Here is a 25,701-nt window from a genome sequence, read left to right on the forward strand (position 1 = left end):
TCAGATCTGTAAGAGCAAAGCTAAAGAATCTCAGCAGTATTATCACAGCTTGGCTGTCCGGCAGAGTCTGGCTGTCCATTTTAACATTCAGCAGGACTGTGGTCATTTCCTTGCTGAAGTCCCTAACCGTCTGCTTCCCTGGGAGGATCCTGATGACCCTGAAAAGGAAGAAGATGACATGGAAGAGACTGAAGAAGAAGCCAAAGGAGAAACGGATGGGAAAAACCCAAAGCCCTGTTCTGAATCAGCATCATCCCAGAAAGAGAGCCAGGGAGTCATGAGCAGGAAGCAGAGGAGCCATGTTGTAGTCATCACCAGGGAAGTTCCATGTCTCACTGTGGCTGATTTTGTGCGAGACTCTCTGGCCCAGCATGGGAAAAGCCCTGATTTGTATGAGAGGCAGGTGTGTCTGCTGCTGTTACAGCTATGCTCTGGTCTTGAACACCTCAAACCCTACCATGTCACTCACTGCGATCTACGCCTAGAGAACCTGCTACTTGTCCACTACCAGCCTGGGGGCACTGCCCAAGGCTTTGGGCCTGCGGAGCCCAGCCCCACCTCATCTTATCCCACTAGGCTTATAGTGAGCAACTTCTCTCAGGCCAAACAGAAGAGCCATCTGGTGGACCCCGAGATCCTCCGGGACCAGTCTCGCCTTGCCCCAGAGATCATAACAGCTACCCAATATAAAAAGTGTGATGAGTTCCAGACAGGCATCCTTATCTATGAGATGCTGCACCTACCCAACCCCTTTGATGAGAACCCAGAGCTGAAGGAGAGGGAATACACACGAGCAGACCTGCCTCGCATCCCGCTCCGCTCCCCCTACTCCCGGGGTCTGCAGCAGCTGGCCAGCTGCCTCCTGAATCCCAACCCTTCTGAGCGGATCCTCATTTCAGACGCCAAAGGCATCCTCCAGTGTCTGCTCTGGGGCCCCCGCGAAGATCTCTTCCAGACTTTCACCGCCTGCCCTAGCCTAGTGCAGAGGAACACCCTGCTCCAAAACTGGCTAGACATCAAGCGAACACTGCTCATGATCAAGTTTGCTGAGAAGTCCCTGGACAGGGAAGGTGGGATCAGCCTTGAGGACTGGCTTTGTGCTCAGTATTTGGCTTTTGCCACTACAGACTCCCTCAGTTGTATTGTGAAAATTCTGCAGCACCGTTAATATGTACCTGGATGCTGCTTTTACCACATCTTCACCTTCTTCATGTCACCCATGCACTTCCCCTTCCTAGTGCTCACTCCAAATTCAAGGAAAGAAGAAAGACAAACCTCTATCCCTGTCCATGAAGTTGGTCCATTCAGAAAGTTTATCCACTGCCCCAAATTGAATGAGAAGCTGAGTCTGTCTTAACTTCACAGAAATTCAGCTGCACAAACTTGCGGTTGCCTTCCCTTGAAACACCTTCTATCCTAATAGAAGAAAATGCAGGTAAAAATGAAAATCCATATTCTTGAAGGGACAGCTTCTTTGGTATGAACTCAGTGAGCCAGTGAGCTGTGTCCATTTCCTCCATAATTCTGGATATCACCTATCTTTTTAGCACCGAGTATTTATTCTCACTAGCAGTAGACAGACTTAACCAGTCTCTACCATGACCCAGTAGACTCTGACAACAGACTCTTCCTTTAAGGTGTCAACAGCTGACTTACTAGGCAGAACTGCCATCATTAGCAGCAGCCCAGTTTTGGTTACCAGGGACTGTATCCTTTGTTCCAGGAGAGAGTAGAAAGAAAAGGAGAGATCCCATCCTTGGGTCATCGATCCATTTTCATTGCCATTATCTGTAAGTATGTGCACTGCATGGAGGACAGCCCTAATAGTCTCCCCTCTGCTGCCACTGCCTGATTCTCCACTCTGTCCCCACTTGCCAGTGAAGTTTGGATTTATCAGCCACTTGTGGCCCATTACAGAGCTGACCTAAGGTGGTGTCACCAATGCCTCAGCAGGGTGGAGTGCAGCTCAGAGCTTATAAATAGCTGGCAGGGCATGAGGAGATGATTTTCTTGCATGTGCAATTCTCTAGGGGCCATCAGGGAACAGAGGTTAAAGTACCCTTTGATTACTGTCAGAACTGTCAGCATTTGCAGTTTTCCCCTGAGCAGTAATTGGCCAGCTCCCTTCTATCAGTAGCCAGTGTTAACTAGTTTAGCAAATGCTGTAAACAATTCCCCTGAATGAAATAGCTGTCAGTGGAGCTCTAAGATCTTACAGGGCACAGTGAGGTGGGCTGTTGGGATGGCCGTAGGCAGGGGAGGGGACGAAGGCCACTGATGAGACTGCTGAACTCCTCAGAATGTTGACCTCTTCTAGAGAGACTGCCTCCCAGTGTAAGTGGCTCATTGCTCCTTCTGACTCTCTCTAAAATGGCTCTGGAAGACAGCTCACAGGAATTCTGATTGCTGAGGTGGGTGATTGAGAGCTGTTCACCATGTGTGCAGCCTGTGCTCCCCTCCTATGGATATATGTGCAATTTTTGTATGTATTTTTTTTAGCTGTATATTACAGTGTTTATGTTGCAACTTCACCTGAAGCGAGTCTACAGAAACCTTACCCCTTCTTCCCTTGGCACATATTTGCGCTAAGAGATGAGCGTTCCTTCCACTGGGGGGTGTGTGTATGTGTGTGTGTGTGTGTACACGTGTGCACCTGTGCTTGTTTTATTCAAAACTGTGAGTATGTGTTTACTTTGACTTTGAAATCCCAAGAGTCACTCGAACAATGTGTGTGTACACTTGTGTGCCCATGTGTGCGTGCACACGCATGCTGGAAGTAGAGGCCACGCCTCTAGAGAGGCAACCTGTGGCAGGGTTGACAGACGTGTTCTCTGTGCCTAGTGAGTGAGTGAGCCCTGAGGCCCCTCATCTACCAGTGCAGAGTTTCCTTAAAGCCAAGACTGATTGTGCAGTATTACTTACATAGCACATTAGTGGCCTTGGAAATTTCTAAACTTTTAACATTTTTAACAGCCTTTCATGTGATTCATGTATATGAAAGAGGATCAGGAAAGGAAAATAATGTATTTTATTGTGCTCTTAATTGTTTTTTTAAGTGATTGGAATATGTGAGGCTCTATATGGAGAATGTCCTTATACCCTGGCCAACAATATAGGATTCACAGGGAGGAAGGCTGGTTAGCCCACAAAGAGTCTTGCCTCCTCTAGCCAGAGTGCAGGGCTCTGCTCCTAGGAATGGCCATGGAGTGGGCATGCTGCTGCAGGCCAGCAGTCCGCTCTTGGTGTCCTGTGGCATGGCCGCTCCTTGCCTTGAAGGTTGGTGTTTGGTTCATCTTAGCATAGCCCATGTGCACATAACTCCTTGCCTGATTATGCACTGAAGTGGCAGCACACAGACCACTGACCATGTCAGCCAGCACATTCCCTTAACCTCCCCCACCTCCCACCTTGCAATGGCTTGCATTTTGAGATATACCTTCTCAATGTCACGTTCGTGGTGCCTTGCCCATGTAAATTTGAATGTTGACTATTTAATAAGGTTACATATTTAATGCAGAATGTTCCCTGGTCCCTCTATTTGTTATGTCTCTACATATGTTTTTTTTTTCTTTCTTTCTCTTTTTCTGTTATGATTTGGATCCAGTCTTTACTTTAACTGTATGGTATAATAAGCATGGACACCTCCACTACCATTATCTTACAGCACTGGTAAACCAAGCACTTCTTCACATCAGATGTTTTTAGTACTGTTTTTATATTCAGATTCGTTAAGGGCGAAAGATGAATGCAAACTAGCCAGAGAAGAGCCTCAGGCTTCTCAGAGACAGGTGGCTAGATTAATTTTTCTCTGGGTGATGGCCAAAGAATGTGAGGTAGAGAGGGAAGGGGGTGTTACAGGTTAGAGCAGAATAGAGAAAGAAACTATATTTCTAGGCAAAAAGTACTACATGAGTTGGTCTTCAGAATATTTTTCCAAAAAAATGAAATTCAGTCAGTTTAACATTATCACAAATATTTTTCATTTTAATTGTGGTAGGAACTTTGAATTTGTTCATCAACTGGAAAGAAATTCTACCCTCTGTAGACACATATACACACACACATTTTATATGTATACATATATATATGTTTGAATTGTGACTAGTATAGTATAGCACTTTACGTTTTCTCAAGTAACACGAAGTTACTGCCTTCAATATTGATTGGAAATTGTTTTCTATTGAGGTCTATACTATAGAGTTTTCCATTTATATTGAGAGTTTGAACAATTAAGCTCCTATTGGAACTTTTCCTTAAGCCACATGAGCATGAACAATCTCTGTGACACTTGGGTGCTAGAGAAACACAACAGTGGCTAAAGTAGCCAAGAGCAAGACTGAATGTATAGCAGAGTGCCTTGTTAGAGTAGTAACCTAGTCTTGAAAGCGATTCAGTGGATGTTTCACAAAGAGGACTAGAACTTCAAGAAGCCTCCTGTGCTGGCTGAGGTGAGCCCTTTTGGTATATGTACGCTACTGGGATGCCTAGAAGCCAATTTGTGAAAAATAACAGCAGGATGAGAAAAAGAGTAACTGTAACCTGTGGAACGACAACATAAGAATCACCAACCCCTAGGCTGAGCTAGAACTGGAAGCCAGGAATACGGCAATGAGTTTCAAGATTTGCCCTCAGAAGATGAACTGGGTGAGGTATGGGTTGGGGTGAGGGCACAAGCACTCATCCTACCTACCCTGCTGCTGTTGAGGAGCTAGAAGTAAAACATATTGGTTAGGATTTTAACAGTTGGAGTAGCCTCCCATTGTCAGATTAAGTGGGGGTCAATTTTGCTTCCAAACTCAGAATCTAAGTTTGTAAACGTGGGAAAGTCTAAGCCAAGAGAGCTAAAGCTCTAGAAATACTAATGACATTTCTGGGAGTAAAACTATCGAAAATTATATCTTAAAAGTTTCTAGTAGTATAAAGTTCCCAGGCCAGGCGCAATGGCTCATGCCTGTAATCCAGCACTTTAGGAGACCGAGGTGGGCGGATCACCTGAGGTCAGGAGATCAAGACCAGCCTGGCCAACATAGTGAAACCCCGTCTCTACTAAAAATACAAAAATTAGCCGGGCGTGGTGGCAGGCGCCTGTAATATCAGCTACTCGGGAGGATGAGGCAAGAGAATCGCTTGAACCCAGGAGATGGAGGTTGCAGTGAGCCGAGATTGCGCCATCACACTCCAGCCTGGGAGACGAGTGAGAGTTCGTCTCAAAAAAAAAAAAAAGGTTTCCGGGAAAGATCTTTGGGTCCTACTAAGCTTCTCAATTTTGAGTTACGAATACTTTGGTTCTGGGAAGTAACCTGACATTTGGTTTTGCTGGAGGGTTTTCACTAGATTTCGCTGGAATTAGGATTTTCTCCTAGATTTTACCAGCAGTGATCTGAAAAAGTACAGCCTAGTCCCAGAAATAGAGATGGATTTAGGATACTATACTATATTTCAAATGATTCTAGATGTGTAAATATAGTATGAACATTCTTGGAGAGGAGTAAGAAAAACTGGACTTCCTGGGCCAACCCTGGCATGTTTTTCATTCCCATCACTAGTTAATAAGGATTGAAAATTCTGCTCCAGGCTAATGAGTGAACAGGATGGCTGCCCACAAAACCAGGTTATTAGTTTTACCTCATTGAAGCTCATATTCTCAAAGGCCCAAAGTGCTGTGCCGAGACAAATCCAAGTGCTGCTCCTGCCGAAGTGCGCACTGAAGTCCAGCTGTCCGTGCTTACAGCAGTGCCGAAAGTGGGGATTCCATGGACCAAAAACGCTGCCGTAAGGGAGGCCAGAAGAGTTATAGTGCAAGATCCTGGGAGAGATTATACCAAAGAAGCCTTTTTATCTGATGCTTGTAAGATGATGAGGGTGAGCTGTGACAGATGCCATGGGAGGGGAGTTCACATACATTCCATGTCAAGGCATTTAGCTGATAAATCCATCCTCAGAAAAGCACCTTTTTAAAAAGTCCATTTTGTATATTAGAAGAAGAAGAAGATGATGAAGATGATGAAATCCCTGGCAGATATGAAGTTCCTCAGTATTTTAGGAGAAGGAACTCTTCCATCTCCCCTTGACATGACTGTGGCTATTGTCCAAACCTCAGCTTGAGAACATCATATCAATATAATACTGAGAACGGAGGATTTTTTTTAAGGGATATGGTAGTTAATAGGTTTGTTTAAAGAACTCTTGGGAAATTTCTCAACAAATTGTAATTGTTTTTATAAACCTTCCTACAGAGTTGTTTACCATTCATCATCACCATCATTTAATATCTATAAGTGCCCAGAATGTACAAGGTGCTATACAGCTATTAAACACCCCTTCCCTGCAACTGTTTAAAATTAGAATAGATTTTTGCATCACCCACTGCTAGAAGCTTTCCCCACCTAGGTGGGCTGCGAGGGCCTGCATTCCCAACATCCCATTACATGTTTCCCACTCCAGAAAGTCTCCAGGTTTATTCCAGCTTTTTATCTTGACGTGTCCCATCCACCCCCATGGTTTGGTTGGTTTTGTTTTGTTTTTTTTTAATCAAGAAAGTTTCAGGGAATCAAAAGAGGTCAGAAATTTTTTAACCTAGCAGAAGTACAGAGTCATATATTTTGCTACGAATATTGTTGTAGTACAGAAAACCCACTTTGCCTGTTAGTGTGTGGATAGTATGTGTGTGTCCACACTCGTGATAACTTGAATGTTGAACCAGACATAGGGTTCGTTTTTGAAAGGTTAAACCACACCGCTTCAGGAACTTGCTCCAAATACTACTTGGTTATCCCTTCCTTTACCAGTTAGAGCTAAAGAGTGTGATGTGTGAACACACTGGGTTGGGATTTTCTGTCGAGGATATGCAGGGCATTTTGGCATGAGGCAAATACAGAAACAAGATTTCATTCTACTTAGTGATTTGAATCATGACAGTCCTCATTCCAATCTCTCTTTAATTCTCTCTGGCCCTGCCCAGACTCTATATTTGAAAATCTGGTTTTTGCTCTTTCCAGAGCTTCACCCCTCTACTTACCTATTGTAAAGTTGTATAAATCTATCATTGAAAGGTCCCCTCTGCCACCAGTGGCGCCACCCTTTGGTTTGCTGTGGTACTTTGCTGTGTACTCTGTGGCATCATGTTACTGTGTAAATAAATTCATTTTAATACACACTAAAAAACAGACAAATGCTTGTCCTTTCGGCGACTCTTCCACACTGACATGCTGAAGAGGGTTTTGTTGCAGACATGGTTATGTCTTGTCCCCCCAGGGTAGGTGCCCTGTCCATAATGCAGGAAATGATGGCTGTCAGCCACTGTGCCTTCTGCACTCTGGGTCCTCATCCCCTGCTGACATGGATTATATTTATCTTTATTCCCTGTCTAATCTGAGGAAATCAGGCCCCAAAGAGAAAGCGAAGGCATTCTGCTTTTCCCAGACCTCAGAAGGCTGCAGGTTTGCTGTGTGAGATCGCCCCCTGGTGAGCAGTCACCTGCAGGCTTCCTGGGTTTGTACTGCATGTTGAGAGGCTGGGTTAGCTGGCTCTGGCTGACCCTCTCCGTGGAAATCAGAGCTGTTCAGGTAATGTGAGCGGGGGCAGGGCATCATCTGCAAGATTCACATGCCTTTGACACACAGTGATACACAGGGGCCTCACAAAGGCAGACAAGCTAATGTGTGGACACTTCAGCAGACAGAGGAGGCTGCCTGGCTTAAGCAGGAAGAGTCAGCAGTGGTAGCAACAACTGCCGCATTATTAGAGGAGAACAGATGAAAAGGCAAACATGTAGATTCTAAATTTAGAGCAGATTTTAGAGCACCAAACCCTTTACAGTGGACACTGTCTTTTCCACTAGCAAGCACTCTGGAATTTGCAGATACTGTTTTTAAGGCATATCCCAGAAGAGTGGCTGCCAGACTTGAGGTTTATGTTGCTGAGGAGCAACAGAACAGAACCCATGTTGGTGTGGACCCAGAAGCTCCCTGTGTGTTGCCTGGGCCCAGGAGGAAGGGTCAACAGCAAGACTGACTAGACAATCCCCAGGGACACAGGCCCTGCCTGCTGCAGCTATGTAGCCTGCTTGCTGGAGAAGAGCCTAGGGAACTTCCCTTCTAGTTGTCAGCTCAACACACTGGTTTCTGGGAGAAAGGAAGCAAAAAAGTAGGCAGTTGGGGTTGGGAGGTCACATAAACAGAACGCTCCAGGACCGGGCTGCTGTGTGAAACTCTGCTGGCCTGAGTGGTCACCCTGTGTGCCAGGCCAGGTCTCACTAACGCAGGACTCCATAACAATTGCTGCAGTACTGACTGAGTGATTACATTAAATATTAAAAGCTGAAGGGTCCAGTGCCCTTATACAAAGGCTGAAATGTAACAAAAGCCCCACTGGGAGTTTTGCCTAGACCTTTCCTGGGCCTTGAAGCATGACAAAATAACAAAGGAATTCTTAACAGGACCTGTTTAGGATTAAACCAGTTTATTGGGGGTCTGAAGGAACTCCCCACACCTCCATGATTTAGCAGGAGACAAGATAAGGGTAATCACCCCAGCACTTGGACCCTTTTAGATTAAGTAAACTTAACTGAGGCTCCAGAGGAAGGTATTCAAGACTCGGACCTTAGTAATAGATTAAAAGAAGTTGGCCGGGTGCGGTGGCTCACACCTGTAATCCCAGCACTTTGGGACCCAGAGGCGGGTCAGATCATGAGGTCAGAGACCGAGACCATCCTGGCTAATACAGTGGAACGCCGTCTCTACTGAAAATACAAAAAATTAACTGGGCGTGTTGGCAGGCACCTGTAGTCCCAGCTACTCGGGAGGCTGGGGCAGGAGAATGGCGTGAACCCAGGAGGCGGAGTTTGCAGTGAGCCAAGATCGCGCCACTGCACTCCAACCTGGGCGACCGAGCGAGCCTCTGTCTCAAAAATAAATAAATAAAAAGTCACTTATGTCTTTAGATTAATGAACACTTACACGTAGACATATAGCTTAGAAGGTATATGAGATCTGGGAAACGGTAATTTTGAGTTGATCTGGCGATAACTTCCAGGCCTTCTCCCTGTAACTGGTTACAGAGATAAAAATCCCTTCTCTCCCAGTACATCTGCATCTCGTTATTGGGCTGCAAGAATAAGAAGCCTGACTCCCAGTTTGGTCCAGGAACACCTGGAGCCCTGAAAGGATACAGGTCAGTGGATGGTGGGACCAGTTCAGGATTACCCAAGCCAGACTCTACGTGAGGTGGAATAAGGCCAGAAAAAAACACAGAGTTTCTATTCTTCAGTGGGATTACTTTGTCCTTTGGTGTAACTGGAGAGCCTGGAGGTAAATCATCCTATTCCCCTTCCCCATTACGTCACCCAGCATGGGATTCATTCCTGAAGATTCCATTAGTGGTCCTCAATGACACCATCCTGTCTGACTCTGGGTTGTCCAGAGGCAATGGGCCACCGACATTTGGATGGGGCCTTTGGCAGCTCCATGCCTGCAGGGTGTTGTCTTTCAACCTAAGCCACAGAGAATCTTGATTTCTTTCCTGCCTGGAGAGAATTGGTGTGGGGAACTCTCCTTTGCCTGGGGTTGTAAGTGTGTACCTTCTGCTCCAGGAGCTCTTTGCCGCCTCTCCGAGGCCTAGAAAATTACGCTTCCTTTTAAGTGAGCTCGCACTCTGTTCTACAAGGGAAGGAACTTCATTAGTGCCATAGGAGCCAAGAACTGCAGTTGGCAGATCACAAGTTGTTGTTAAGAGCAACTCAAGGCAATTACAGCTGAAACTTAAAAATTGGATTTCACGCTGGGTGGGGGGCGGGGGTAGGAGGGAATTTGTTGCCAAGATCCAGTTCTCTGAAATTTGCAAACCTCTAAAAGGAAATAGGCTTTTTGGACACAAACTGACTTCCTTGAGATCCCAGATAAACCTCTGTACAGGTATGTACACACACACACACACCCCAATTAATGGCTCCCTTGCCGTCTGGGAAGTGCATGGAAGCAACCAGAAAGCTAAGTGCTAATGCTATGAGGGCTTCTGAGGAATCTGCAATTATGAGGACCAGGGTCCTCTAGAGAAGTAATTCTCATGCAGGAAGTGGAGGGTATAGGGACTTGGGTTTTCCCCACCAGGACCACCCGTTGTTCACCAGCCCACACTTGAGCTGGAGTCAAAGATAGAGCAAACACCTCCAAGCCTATGGTTCATCTTTGCCCTGGGATGGGGGATGGGAGGCAAAATGTACCTCAGGTAAAGAGAATGTGGAGGGGCAAAGTTGAATGCCTTGAGGAGCTGAGATGCTCCTTTTCCAGGGCAAAGGAGTCTGTCTCTAGAAAGCCAGCCTGGGGGTACTTCCCCATGAACTAGCTTAACAGCTTAATTTTATCTTCACAATCCGGTGAGCTGGTTTCTAGAACTATCCCCATTTTACCCATGTGAAAACAAGCCAGTTTTCCCCAGATCCTTAGTAAGGGAACTACGATTTGTCCGCCAGCAGCCTAACTCCACCTCCCAGTTTCCTGGAGTGAGGGACAGTCTTCCCTCCCTCTCTGGCTGTCACCCCAGTATCATCAGTGGCTTCTTGGTGTCCAGAGAAGAAAATCCAATTGCTGAGTCTATGTCCTCTACCTCTCATGCTTATTGCTGACCAGACATTGCAGCAGCCCTACTCTCCAGGCTGGCCTGGGAAACATGCATTGAAATTCTCTGCGCCCGCATCGTTCCTGTTCTTTTTCTCTCTGTTCTTCAGGGCCCCATTCAGCCAAGAAGCTTTTGGGATGATATCCATCTGAAATCACCAACTCACTCCCCAGCTTTAGCTCCTAGCCTGGTGTATGTGTGTGTCTGTGTGTGTGCACGACCCTTCTTGTGAGCTCCTCCAGGGAGGCCATGGCTTTAGCTGCTCTGCCTGCTGTCCTTGGTGTCTGACTCAACTAGCAGGAAGAGAGGAGGAAGAGAACCGCCCCTCGCTGCTCCACTGGGCCAGGCCCTGGTCCAGGCTTTCCCACACATTACCTCATTTGATCTCCACTACAGCCATTTTACAGAAGAGGAAACTCAGATTGGGTAAGAAACTTGCCCAAAGCTGCATAGCTGGTAAGTGGTAGAGCTGAGATTCAAACCTAGGCCTGAAGCCAGTTGTCCCCACCACCATACAAGTCTTTTGTCTGTTGGCTTGTTTTTGTGCCAATGGATAGGCCCAAGCCTATGGGTGTTTGCTCCAACTTGGGGTAGGCAAGGAGTGCTTCCTGATGTGGGCAGAGAGTATGAGTGAGAAGAGAGGGTTGGCTAGGCTGAGCAGTCAGATCTGTAGCTTACCTGGAGGGCCAGCACCTTTCCCTGTCAGACCTTCACTGAGCTCCTGTAGGATGAAAAGTAACCAAGAAAAAGATTTCAACACATACAACAGATATAGGGTTAAAATTCTGAGTTATAAAGAGGTGATACAAATCATTAGGAACATAAAACACTAATAGATGAGAACAGAGAAGTCATAGAAGAACCCAAATGTTTAACCTTTCTAGAAACAAGAGAAAAATCCTAAGATGGCATATCTAAAAAAATTTTTAACAGCTTTTTCTGATTGATTATAAAAATAATACCTGTTTACAGTAGAAAATGTGGAAGGTAAAATTGACCCACTAGGTCACCATCTAGAAATGACCACCATTAACATTTACTGTGTATCCTGCAACTGTTGTTTACTCTGCCTTTTTCTTTTTAAATTAAGATCATATTGTTGGCATCTCATTTTCCGCCTATCAAATTAACAAAGCTTTTTTTAAAGCTTATACTCCGTGCTGGTGACAGTGTATACAGTTCAGTCAATGTTGGTGCAATTGAATTGGATGGAAAGGGGCTTGATTCATCCTGTCCTGGGGTGTCGGGCAAGGGCTGACCCCAGTAGTCAGTGTGGTGGTGGGTAATAGAGATTTCAGATCTCCAAGGTCAAAGTGACAGAGTCACCAGGGAACTTTTCAAAAGGAAAGACCACCCAAGTCCAGTGACTCTGAGACCCCCTCCTCCCCAGGGTCCTTCAGCTATCCTGAGCTTGTAAGGGGCCTCTCTGCCTAAATCCAGATTTAGCTCCAGGTTCCACCTCTGACAAACTGTGTCCTCAGCCACTCTCTGAGCCTTGGTTTCGAAGGGGATTCCTACCTCACAGGGTCACTGTCAGGATTAAAGGACAGTCCAGCAAGTGTGTTTAGTCCACTGCCAGGCAATAGTAAGTGCTCTAATATTGTTAGATCAAAAAGGCAAACTCTGAGTGGATATTTACTTTCTGTTTTTATAACCAAGGACTCATCAGGGGATTTCTGCTGAACAAAGGCACTGTGAATTCAAATCTCGGCCTCGTAAGAGTCAAAAAACTGCTTGCAGCTTTTGAGTGGCAATTTCTCCAGCTTTCCAAATATCTCCTGGCTGAATTTCAGAAAACCTGGTTAACAGTCATTTCTCTGAACACCTCCTACCTGCCCAAGGCGACATAGCACATCAGAGGCAGAAATGGGTCCACGCCTCTGAATCCAAGCCTGCCTTCCTCCCTATACAACCTGGACCCTTTACTGGGGGAGAGTCAGGCACAGTGGTAAACTGACAAGGGACAGGGCTGCAATGGGAAGTGGGGGATGAGAATGAAAGCAGTTGTCGGGAGCCCCTCTAGCTCTGGGCCAGGGTGCTCTTTAGAGGGTGTCTGTGTCCAGAAGCACCCCCTCCCTCCCTCAGGAAGGGGCTGGCCCAGGCCCTCACCCTTCCTCGGAGCCTGCTGCCCACATCAGAGCCCTCATTTCAGCTCCCCTTATGACACTGCCTTGCATAATAAATGCTTCAGTTGAATGTACTTTATTTTGGGGAAAGTCATTAAACTCCTTTTGTGGAAACATTTTAATTGAATTAGATTGTTTTGTGATTGTAATAAATGTTAATTAATTGAGTGGGCTGAGTGTCCTTGGATGTAGCTGGCTTCTCTCAGTTTAATTAGGAGGTGAATGTGGACTTATTTCTTTTTGGTATGAGTCTGTGGCTTAAATTTATCTTTTCAGCTAATAAAGTGATCAGGTGAATGCAGGGAGCAGATTATTTCTTATATCTGAAATTTAATAGCCTGCTTTGCTCACAGAGCCAAGTGGCAGCCTCTGCTTGGCATCACTGGGGCGTGACCCAGTTCTCCATCTTGGCTTCATGAAGTTTCTCCATTTCTCTTGGGAAAAGAAAGAAGTTTTAAGTTCTACAAACATGCCTTTATCTCAATGATACTAGTCACCTTGGGGAATGATGCTGTTGGTTCCCACAGGTGTGGCTGACCTGAGAGGCATGTGGTCTGCAAGGCAACCAAGACTCCCGAGCTTTTCGTTCATCCCTGGAGCAGGCAGGCAGGACTTGGGTAGGTACTGAATCTCAGAACAGCCAACAGACCCTGGCAGCTTCCTCATTGTAGAGATGCTGCAGCTGCAGCCCAGAGAGAGAAAGGGCATGCCCAAGGCCGCACAGTGTGGCCCTGGGACAGTAACACTTACATCCCCCAGCATCTCTGACTAGTAACGAATTCAGTTTGGGTCAGCCAGCACTGACATGAGCCAGACTCTTGGCTATGTGAGAGGGTAGAGGTAGGTCCAAGGTCCTCAAGGAGGTTGCAAAGTAGTGACAGCCATGTTGTGTAAACTGGAAAAAACAGGGATCCATACAACATAGAAGACAGTGTGAGGGGCCAGGCATGTTACCTTGACTTGTGGATAGGAAGGGCAGTCTGGGTAGCCTTCTGAGAGGGGATGAGTCTGCACTAAGTTTTGAAGGATGAATAGGAGTTCCCCAGGAGGACAAAGTGTGAAGAACGTTATTCCAGACAGAGGCAACAGTATATGCAAAGCCAAGTTCATTCCGGCACATCCTGGCAAACATGTAAGAGCCACAGGAAGCCCTCAGCAGAGGCAGGACGTGCTCAGATTTGCACTGTAGGCTGTAGAAGTGGAGGAGAGACCAGAGTGGGAAATGAGGGATAGAAAGAACCAGGGGAGAGAGGCTGGGCGCCCAGCCCAGCTCACTGCCATGGAGATGGAAGAGCAGGGGCAGACTCTAGAAATATCTAGGAGGTAGAATCAATAGTTCCCAGCTTCCCAGAGGGTCAGGCCTCCAGAGGAGGCCCCAAGAGGGAGAAGGTAAGGACGAAGGAAGGGTGATGTCCTCTCTCTTAGACAGGTTCTTTGGCAACTAAATGGCTTGTGTTCCCCTGAATGGTGCTGCAAGGTGACAAGACTTGCAATAGTGGTGACAGCTCACACTGAGCCGCTTCCTTAGGCCAGATACCATTACATGTGATGCGTGATGAACTTTATCTTCAGGACAACCCTGCAAGGGGGCTTCTTTTCCTACTCCATTTCACCAGTGAGGAAACCTGGGCATGGAGATGGTTAATGACCTGCCCAAGGTCACCACGCTGAGGAAGTAGCAGAGTGGTAGCTCTCCCAGGCTAGCCAGGGCCTCTCTGATCCACCCCAAATTTATGTGTGCTCCACATTCAAATAGGGCTTGCTTGACTCTTTACCCCAAATTATCCATTGTAACAGGTAACAAGAGTCTAGGTTTTCTTTTGAAAAATCAAAAGGCCTTCCAGCACCAAACGTCATTGCCCAGGAGCACAGGGGCCTTGGCCCTTGGTAGCTTATCCTTTCCTCATTCATGCCCAGGGCCCCTGCTGTCTGGTGGGAGGAGGCAAGGAGTCCAGGCTGGGCTGCTTTTTTGCAGACCCCACAGTATAGCAAGAAGGGCCTGGTTCCATCTCACTGACTCCCCGTGTGATCCTGGGCAAGTCCCTTCCCTCTCCAGGCCTCAGGAACTGACCAGGACTGCCATGGAGTCTGCAGGGAGCCACATGTGTAGGACTTCAGGCACATGGTAGTTGATGGCTGTTGTGGTTAAGGCTGCCTGGGCCTTGATCCTGGTTCTCTCGAGGCCAAGGGGATTTGAGGACACAGGACACAGAAAAGTGTCTTCACAGGGGCAGCCACTAATCCCAGAAATCGGCCCCCAGGCCCTGCCACCCAGGAATCAAGCTCACTGCTTGTAGAGCCTCTTTCTTCAGTAGGCCCCCTTTCTCTGCAAACCCCTAGTTTGCTGGGAACCCCAGAGGCACATCCTTTCCCATCCACATGCCTCCACTATCTCTGCCTGGCAGGACTATAGTCACCCTTCAAGGCCTCAGTCTAGCCCACCTCCTCCCCAATCCCATCAGACTTCTCCCCACCCCCTGTCCTTTGGGTGCTTCCTATGGGTATCTGGCCCCACTCTGCCCTTCTCTGCCACTGGGCACTTTTCTGATGCTGGAGAGCTCCCAGAGCAGCGCGCGCGCACACACACACACACACACACACACACACATCTGGTCCCTCTCCCATTTTGTGACCACAGCTGGCCTTCTCTCTAGCTCTGCCCTGTCTGGCTCTGGGACCTCTCCCCCACTCTGCTCTACCCTTCATCAGGCTGTTCCGGATGCTTCTCACCCCACCCTTCTCACTGGAACATGCCCTGACTTTGGGGCAGGGGCTGGCACTAGGCAAGCTGTCACTACACACCACAGTGGCCCTGTCTCTGGGAAAATAAATGGAGCATGGCTTGGGAGCTTGTCATGTGCTGGCTCCAGGAGACTCCCACAAAAAAAAAAAAAAAAAAAAACATGGAGGAAGCAAACCAAGATCCTTCTCAAGGAGGCCAGGAAAGTAGGCCCTGAAAGCAGGATTAAGAAGCTCTTCTCCCTGCCTGCTAGAAAGCAAACAGCAGTGGGGTTAACTGGTTCCCAATTGATAGGCTTCCTGTCACCCTTCCCCCTCCTTCTCCTGCAGGACAGACCAGCTGTTGGGGCCAGATTAATGGCCACAATTAAAAGCAAAATGCCCTTGCTGTGGCCCACTGTCCTCCCACACCTGTGAGCCTGGATGCTGAGCTCTAAGCCCCAGGAATGGGAGATTTGTAATGAAATCAGACAGGCCTCTTAACCGCTGATGGTATCAGGGCCCAGGGGAGATGCAGACTTATTTGCTAATCTCCCGTGGAGCATCTGTCAGCCCCACTACACAGCAATGTCATTCCTGTGTGCAGCAAGGACCTTTCATGGGGCAGACTGTCAACTGCCTGTCTGGCTGCCCACCCGTCCCCCGAAGCTCCCCAAAGCCGCTTCCCCTTTCCTGGACTCAGGCTGCACAGGCATTCACAAATGCTCACACCCTGCACACTCATATCCTCTCATCCATACACAATCATTCTGATTCATTCATAAATTGCCTGCTGTGCCCCAATTGCATTGACAGACAAAAGAGAAAAATAAGAACATCTCTTTAGCAGTGTTGGAAAACAGGAAAGGGTATCATTGCTAAAGCAGTCATTTTGAGGGATTCCTAGAAGCAGAGAAGCAGATGAGAACAAGCAAAATGGGAGGCCCATTGATGCTGCACAGCTAGACAAGTCAGGGGGCTGCTTTCCCTGCTAGAGCCCAGGGAGCTCCCCAACTCCGGGCAGCAGAGCTAAGCAGAGGGGCTGCAGGAGGCCTCAGGAGCTATTTCCATCCCGGCCTTTGTCCCAGGCTTTACTGGATTAGAACCATGTGCTGAGTCTGCGAGGGGTTTGGGCAGTCTGCATGGGACAAAGGAAATACGACTCCACAATCCCCATAGAGGGAAAGTAGGGGAGGGTCTTGACCCAGTAGTGGCAGCTTTTACCATAGCCTGCTGCTACTGCTGTCACAGCCTGGTCCCTACGAAGACACCCTGAGGTACCATCAGCAGTGGTGGGTGAAGGGAAGCAGGTGGCATGGCCGGGACTCTGCTGAAGCAGTGCATGGAGACCTGGCACTCCCCCACCCCACCCCTCAGCCCCAGCCTCAGCGCCAACCACACTCCTTATCTCAGACTTGAGGCACAAGGAATCCTAGGGCTCCTGTCCTCACCCCGGCCATTCGCCCCCAGTTCATGCACTTAGAAAGCGAACACTTCCTGCCCACATCCCTTCAAGAACGGTTCAGTTACATCAGGAAACCCCGTGTGCTCAGCCCCCTTCTTGACATTCATAATATGTCTTAGCTTGTTAAGGGCTCTGAGAAGTCTTGCAGCATCTTTTATTGTATAATTTACATTCCATGCCATTACAGATCTTAAGCATTCAGTAGAATGAATTTTGACAAAAGATTACACCCATATAACGCACACCCACATCAATACGTAGAACATTTCATCACTCCAGAAATTCCCCACGTCCACCCCACAGGCAACCACGTTATGACTTCTATAATGATAGATTCATGTTGCCTGTTCTGAAGCTTCACAGAAATGGATTCTCACAAAACATGTGCCCCTTTGGGTCTGGCTTCTTTCACTCACCATAGTGTATGTGCAATGCCTCCATGTTGCTATGTGTCAGTAGTTACTTTTCATTGTTGAGCATATTTTCTGGTAAGATTATACTTATTGCAATTTGTGTATCTATTTTCCTGCTGGTAAATATTTAATTTTTTCCAGTTTTTACTGTGAGCAAAGCTGCTGTGAACACTTGTGTGCTAGTCTTGTTGTAAACAGATGTTTCATATTTTTCCTAGGCAGGTGTACCTAGAAATGGAATTTGCAAGTGTGTGCACACTGCTGAACTGTTTTCCAAAGCAATGTATGGGAGTTACTGTTGCTCCATATCCTCGCCATTATTTCATATTGCTTCTTTAGGAACTTTTAAAAAAATTGGTTTAACTGAGTATTTCCCACACTAATTGAGCCACTGAACTTCTAAATCTTTTTATTTAGTATTTCCTTATTTATTTAGAGATGGAGCTTCACTATGTTGCCCAGGCTGGCCTCAAACTCTTGGGCTTACGACACTGTGCCTCCAGAGTTGCTGGGACTGCAGGTGCACACCAGCACGCCCAGCTGTACTTTTAAAATATAATCCTTTTTAACATATAATGGAACAAGTGTTTTGTAAAATTTATTTTGGAGAATGAAGATCTAGATCCTTATTTATAAGTAGGAGAAACAAAAACATTAGCTATTACAATAAATCACCAGATCAATGAGAAGGGGAGGCTTAAAAGAGAGGGCAAGGCAGAGAAAGCTGAAGAAATGGCCTCCCATGAAAAGGAGTGAGTACAATCAATCAGACTAACTGTGAGGTTCAAGAGGATGTCACACAGATAAAACTTGACGGAGCAGGCTGCAATGAAAGAGAAAGAGAATTTGAAAATGACCAACATGGCTGTCAAAATTAAAAACTTGAGATTTAATGAACTACAGAATAAGCTCTGCCCCGAAGTAGTGATACTTGTGATTAAAGACAGTGGAGTAAAGGCGTCTCCACTCCTTTCTTCTCTATGAAACCAAGTAAAACCTTAACAAGAATGAGAAATAGGAGAGAAATGCTCTTTTGCATGAAACTTGGACACTCATAACACCAAAACATAATGTATCGATACTATAACAATTGGTTACTATCCGAGTCTCTCCAGATAGTATAGTATCTGGAGGGGATTCTGAAAGACCATATACCCCTAGAGACCAGGAAGGATAAAACCAAAGACCCCTCTGTTGGTTCAGCAAAGGTAGAGTGTTTGGATGGGCTTCTGCACTTTCCTGAATGCTGCTTGGCCGTGTGACGTGGCTGTGGAGGGAGCGCTGAAAACGGGAAGACGTAAGTTGCCATCCTTGCAGGAAGCTGGATGACCATCTAGTGGGTGACTGGCAGCCCTGCCACTGCTGGTCTTGATGGCTAAAGAGAAGCAAAGGCTGAACGACCACACACAAACCTGGGACATTGTAGGGGCTTGACCGTGGGCGCCCTGGTAGTCTGGGGTGAAGTCACACCTTGGGGAAATTGTGGATTAGAAAGTATATTAGTTCCTGTGACTGCTGAAACAAATTACCACAAACACCAGCTATTTATTCGCTCATAGTTCTCAAGAGCAGAAGTCCCAAATCTGTGTTACTGGGTCAAAATCAAGGTGTTGGCAGTGGGGCTCCCTCCGGAGGCTTAGGGGAGAATCTGTTCCTTCCCTCTTGCAATTTCCAAGGGCTGCCAACACTCCTTAGCCTGTGTCCACACCACTCCAATCTCTGCCTCAGTGGTCATATTGCCCTCCTCTCTCCTGTGTGTGTCAAATCTGCTTCTGCCTCTTTCTCATTAGAACACTCATGATTGCATTTAGGGCTCAGCCAGATAATCCAGAATCATTTCTCCATCTCAGGATCCTTAATTTAACCACATACGCAAAAATCTTTGCCATTTAAGGTAACATTCACAGGTTCCAGGGATTAGGGCTTGATATCTTGGGGCTGTTATTCAGTCTACTACAGAAAGTATCACAAGACAAAGCTCAAATGTAGGTTGCACGCTAGCTCAACTCACTGCTTTGGCCTCTGGCTCCTCCTCCATACAATCTTTCATTTTCTTTTTTCCTTCCTTCCTTCCTTCCTTCCTTCCTTCCTTCCTTCCTCCTTCCTTCCTTCCTTCTCTCCCTCCCTCCCTTCCTCCCTTCCTCTTTTTTCCCTCCCTCCCTTCCTCTTTTTTCCCTCCCTCCCTTCCTCTTTTTTCCCTCCCTCCCTCCCTCCTTCCTTTCTCTCTTTCTCTCTTTCTTTCTTTCCTTCTTTCTTCCTATCTTAGATGGAGCCTCACTCTGTGGCCCAGGCTGGAGTGCACTGGCACGATCTCGACTCACTGCAGCCTCCACATCCAGGGTTCAAGAAATTCTTTTGCCTCAGCCTCCCAAGTAGCTGGGATTACAGGCGTACACGCCCAGCTAATTTTTGTGTTTTTGGTAGAGATGGGGTTTCCCCATGTTGGCCAGGCTGGTCTGAAACTCTTGGGCTCCAGTGACCCTCCCACCTTGGCCTCTGAAAGTGCTGGGATTACAGGTGTGAGCCATCACACCTGGCCCTCCATACAATCTTCCTATAGAAAACTAGTCCAAAAAGACTAGAAAAAGTCAGTCAAAAATGAATGGTAACAAACAATGAATAAAATGGCAGGAAGGCCAAACATGTCCTTGTTGCAGGAAAGCTGTGACTTAGCTAAGTACCTCTATTTAATGAGAAAGACCCTAATACTGGGCAGGCACCCACATATTCTTGTATGCACTCATATGCAGACTTACAAAACTCCAGCTATATACCAATTACAAAATACTCACTCAAAACGACAAGAGTCACATGGAAGGCCTAGCTAAGATATCTCAGGCAAATGCTGACATAAAGAAAGCAAGACAGGATATGCTTATATCAGACAAAGTAGAATTCAAGGCAAGATGCATTAAACAAAATAAAGAACTTTTTTTTTTTTCAAATAAAATACAGTGGGCCAAGAAGATGTGAAATGAAGAGGTCTTTTACCCAGCGATTGTCTCAGTGGCAGGATTTATCATAACTTTCTCAGACTCAGATTGAGTAAAGAGAAGGTTTGAATATCAAATGTAATAAGCTTTGTGTGTACTCTCAAAGCAGACTACCTGTTTTCTTTTCAAATTCTCATGGAACAATGACAAAAACTGACCACATACCAGGTCCACAAAAAACTCAGTAACCAAAAAGTAGAAATCACATGAAATGAACCACATTTCCTAATCACAATGTAATCAATCTAGAAATTAACAACAGACAGATAATACCTTCACCCCAGGTCTAACCACTTACAAATTTTCCAACATTTCTCCACAGCTCAAGTTAAATTAAAAGATAAAAATTGAGGCCAGGCATGGTGGCTCACACTTGTAATCCCAGCACTTCAGGAGGCCAAGGCTGGAGGATCACTTGAGGCTAGGAGTTCGAGACCAGCCTAGGCAACATGGTGACACCCCATCTCTACAAAAAAAAATCACAGATTGTCAGAAATTATTATTAACAATGAGAATATCATTGTTAGTAACTGAAATATTAAAAACTAGCTAATAAGACTAAAGATTTTCTCAGAGCAGTGGTCATAGTCTTAAACTCTTATGTGTAAAGTCAATAACTCATTCATTCCACAAATATTTTCTGAGTGCCTATTATAGGCCAGCACTGCTCTAGATGCTGGGGATTGAACAGAAAGAAAGAGAGATTCTTTTTGTAGAGCTTACATTCAAATTGACAATGGTAAGAATTTGGGGGAGCGGTGGGGGAGTGGAATGCCCTGAATATTCAATTCAAGAAGCTGGAAAGGTACAATAAACTACTCTCAGAAAAGAAAAGGAAATTTCAAAAGAAAATATATAAATTAGGCCAGGCACAGTGGCTCATGCCTGTAATCCCAGCACTTTGGGAGGCCGAGGCAGGTGGATCACGAGATCAGGAGATCAAGACCAGCCTGGCCAAGATGGTGAAACCCCATCGCTACTAAAAATAAAAAAATTAGCCAGGTGTGGTGGCGGGCACCTGTAATCCCAGCTACTTGGGAGGCTGAGGCAGGAGAATCGCTTGAACCCGGAAGGTGGAGGTTGCAGGGAACCCAGGTCGCATCACGGCACTCCAGCCTGGGCAACACAGTGAGGCTCTGTCTCAAAACAAAACAAAACAAAAACACGAAAATACTTAAATTAATGATTTAGGAAAATAAAGTAGAACTGATAAAAATTAAGCTTTGATTAGACTGTATTGCGTCTAAGAAAAAAGAGAAAACACAAATATTTATCATTAGTAAAGGCAAGAGGGATTACACAACTGCAAATACAGAGGCAATTGTGTAGATTATAAGCAAATAATATGTGTAAATTCCAAAATTTGAAAATGTAGATAAAGCAGGTATTATGGATAAAAATGGATATATTTCTAGAAATATGTAAATTACCAAATAGGCTCAATAAGAGATTAAAAGCCTGAGTGATGGATGGGCGCGGTGTCTCATGCCTGTAATTCCAACACTTTGGGAGGCCAAGATGGGTGGATCACCTGAGGTGAGGAGTTCGCAACCAACCTGGCCAACATGGTGAAACCCTGTCTCTACTAAAAGTACAAAAATTTGCCGGGTGTGATGGTGTGCTCCTGTAATCCCTCCTGTAATCCCAGCTACACGGGAGGCTGAGGCAGGAGAATCACTTGAACATGGGAGGCGGACGTTGCAGTGAGCTGAGATTGTGCCACTGCACTCCAGCCTGAGTGACAGAGCAAGACTCCGTCTCAAAAAACAACAGCAATAACAACAACAAAACCTGAGTGGCCCAGTTACGAGAGAAGAAATTGAAAAGATCGTTCAGGGTCTACCGACCAAAACACGTAAATAACTAGATGACTGAAGGCAAAATCTGACAAACTTTCAACACACTGATAATCTTATTAAACTATATAGAACATAAAGATGGAAAAACACTCTTTCACAAGTCTGGCATACCAAAATCTGATACACAAAACACACACGTGGGAATTACAGTTCCAAGCAGGAAGGCTGGGGCACACACTGCCATTGTTGCCACTGGAAGCACCAAGCAGTGTTCACTTGGGCACATGGGTGGCCTGTCACCCAAACACAGCTGTGGGGTATTTCACCTACTGTGGTCCTGTCCTCCTCTCACTCAAACTATGCTCCACATCTGTGGCTTCAGGGCTGTTCCTTGTGGCCATTTGACAGAAGAAGATAATAATTGAGTAGAGTTTACCCCAACTGGTCCAGTAAAAGTGCACAGCTGCAGTGTTACTCTCCCACTCAGAAGTGGTCACAAAAGACAGTGTGGAGAACAAATCCTCTCAGGAGTGGAATTTAGAGTGTTACATCTTGAACACTTTCCCCAAAGGCCAGATGGCCTGAGATATAGATCTACACTGGCTCATGGGCAGTATGTCGTGGTTTTGCTGGACAAACAAGGGCTCCAGAACAAGATGGAGCAGAACAAGATGAAACAGGGTGGTATGGGGAAGAGAATGTGCATGGATAGCTCAGAACTGACCCAGAGGCAATGAGTATTTGTGTGTCACATGGATTCTCTCCAAAATGTCCTCACTGTGGAGCAAGTTCTGAACAATCAGGTGGGCAAGATGACCCACCCAGTGGGTGAGTAAATGTCTCTAAGTCTCTTTCCTCAGTCACCCTTGTGTCCACTCAGGAATAAAGTAGTTTTGGAGGCGGCAGCCACCTATCCAAGTAAGGACCTAAAGGCCTCTCCAAAACTGAAGCAGCCACTGGCACCAATGAGGGTCTAACAGCAGTAGAGGCCAGTTCTGCAAATCTGATATTATACCACAGTGAGGAGGACCAGTTAGCTACTTGATGGAAAGTTAGTTTTACTGGGGCTCCTTCCATCGTGGAGGGGCATGAACTTGATGTCACTGGAATAACTATTCATATTGGAGTTGAATATGCATCCTCTCTTTATTGTGTTTCCATCAACACCACCATCAGTGGCCTAAATAATGTCCTCCACTCCATCATAGCAACCCATACAACACTGTTTCTGCCCAAGGATCAGGTGTACATTCAAAGAAGTGGAGCTGTTGATAGTCATGGGATTCACTGGTCTTTTCATACATGTAGGAGCAGCTGGCCCTATAGAAGAGTACAATGGACTGTTAAAGGATCAGTCTCAGCTGAGTGCAGTGGCTCACACTTGTAATGCTAACACTTTGGGAGGCTGAGGTGGGCAGATTGTCTGAGCTCAGGAGTTTGAGACCAACCTGGGCAACATGGCGAAACCCTGTCTCTACTAAAAACACAAACAATTAGCCAGGCATGGTAGTGCACGCCTGCACACCCAGCTACTCGGGAGGCTGGGGCAGGAGAATGACTTGAACCCAGGAGGTGGAGGTTGCAGTGAGCTGAGATCGCGCCACTGCACTCCAGCCTAGTGACAGAGCAAGACTCTGTCTCAAAAAAAAAAAAAAAAAGGATCAGTCCCAGCACCCTGGTAGACAACATTTTGTGAGTTTGGAACACTGTCCTCCAGCATTTGGTATGTGAGCACAACCAGCAACCAATTTATAGTGATCACAGCAATCTTGGCACCAAAGCATGGATGTGGGAATGGTGCCCTTCACTATTAAGCCAAATAACCCCTTTTCAATAAATGCACTTGTTCCCACAGCTCTGCACTTGCTGGTTTAGAGGTTTTGATATCCAAAGGAGTAAAACTTTAATGTGAGCAAAACATAATGGCTGCCTAAACAGGAAGTTAATACTGGCAGCCCACCACTACGGGCTCTCCATGGTACTGAATGAAGAGGCCCAAAGACAGGTCAAGGCTTTGGCTTCAATGACTGATTTAGATCCGTGCTGCCCAATACTGTGGCCACTAGCCACACGTGGCTATTATATTTAAATTAGCTTGAATTAAACAAAATTAGAAGTTCAGTTCCTTAGACACACTAGCCACCTTTCAAGTGATCTGTATCCGCATGTGGCTCCTGGCTACCATATTAGCCAGAGCAGCTATGGAACATTTCCATCCCTGCAGAAGGTTCTATTGGACAGCATTGATTTAGACTCTCAAAGGTAATGGGGAGGTCACTGCAATGGGGGCATGAAGAAGTGAGTTTGACCTCCAGGAACCCTCTGTCCTGTCTGCTCGTCCTGCTGTATACAGTGGTCAACATGGAAGAAGGTACAACAAACCTATTTAGGCAAGGGCACCAGGGCTTAGCCCCCTCAGGAATAATGGTCTAGGTCACCCTACCAGTAAAGAATGCCTGCCACCGAAGGTGTGGGCGGAGGGCAAAGGAAACATGGAATAAATGAGGAGGGAGATCACACATCCTAACCACAACAATATAGAGCCTATATGTTCTTCCTTGCAGTGCCATGGGTATATTTATATATTTTAATAAATTTATTTTGTCTTTCCCTTTAATCCACTATTGTATACATTGTTTGCAGAATATTGAGACAGGAGTGGGACAGAATTAGAGAAGGAATGGATCTCACTCAGAAATACTGGACTTGGAGCTGTACAGAGTAACTGTATTAGGCTGTTCTTGCACTGCTACAAAATACCTGAGAGTGGGAAATTTATAAAGAGATTTAATTGGCTCGTGGTTCTGCATGCTGTACAGGAAGCATAACACTGACATCTGCTTCTGGGGAGGCCTCAGGGAGCTTTTGCTCATGGTGGAAGGCACAGGGGTAACAAATATCTCACGTGGCAAGAACCAACAACCAGATCTCCCTGGAACTCACTGTCTCGAGGACAGCACCAAGCCATGGGGTATCTGCCCCCTGATCCAAACACCTCCCAGCAGGCCCCACCTCCAGCAATGGGAATTACATCTCGACATGAGATTTGGAGGGAACATGCAAGCCATATCAGTAACTGAGAAAAGCAGTGAAGATATTTTCAGATGTTAGGCTGCACCTTCTGAGGGAGGAGTGCTAAGTCACAGAAAGAAGGCGGAACTGTAATAAAACCTTGGTTATTTTGCCTTCCCAGAGTTTGATTCTCCCAATAGCCTTCCCATGTTAGTTTAAGTAGAGTTGATTTCTCCTGTTTACGAACAAAACCTCTGACTGATCCAGAAGTCTAAATGTTGGTAAAGAATAAACCATGTGACTATTTGCAGATAACATGTTTGTCTTCCCAATCAACAGAAAAGAAAATAGAAATCATTAAGAGATTTACTGTAGTGCAAAAAATAATAAATGTTGGAGGCGATGGATATGCAAACTACCCTGATTTGGTCATCACACAATGTGTGCGTGTATGGAAACATCACACTGTACCCCACAAATATATACAATTACTATGTGTCAGTATTTTTAAAAGTCAAGAATTTACTGTGGTGGCCAGATACCAGATTGCTCTCTTGTTTA

General features: G+C 46.0%; 1 protein-coding gene across 2 annotated transcripts in view; it reads left to right on the plus strand.

Moving 5' to 3' along the window:
• The window catches only part of PEAK1 (pseudopodium enriched atypical kinase 1), a 317,451-nt gene extending 310,285 nt beyond the window's left edge, over positions 1-7,166 (plus strand). For both annotated transcript variants that reach the window (XM_033189293.1, XM_033189292.1), the window contains one exon: positions 5-7,166. In XM_033189293.1, coding sequence (XP_033045184.1) covers positions 5-1,168 — 1,164 coding nt within the window. In that variant the 3' untranslated portion in view covers positions 1,169-7,166. The remainder of the gene's footprint in view (positions 1-4) is intronic.
• The last annotated feature ends 18,535 nt before the right edge of the window (positions 7,167-25,701 follow it).

The sequence above is a fragment of the Trachypithecus francoisi genome, unplaced genomic scaffold, assembly GCF_009764315.1.
Source record: "Trachypithecus francoisi isolate TF-2019V2 unplaced genomic scaffold, Tfra_2.0 Lachesis_group3, whole genome shotgun sequence".
Taxonomy (NCBI): Eukaryota; Metazoa; Chordata; class Mammalia; order Primates; family Cercopithecidae; genus Trachypithecus; species Trachypithecus francoisi.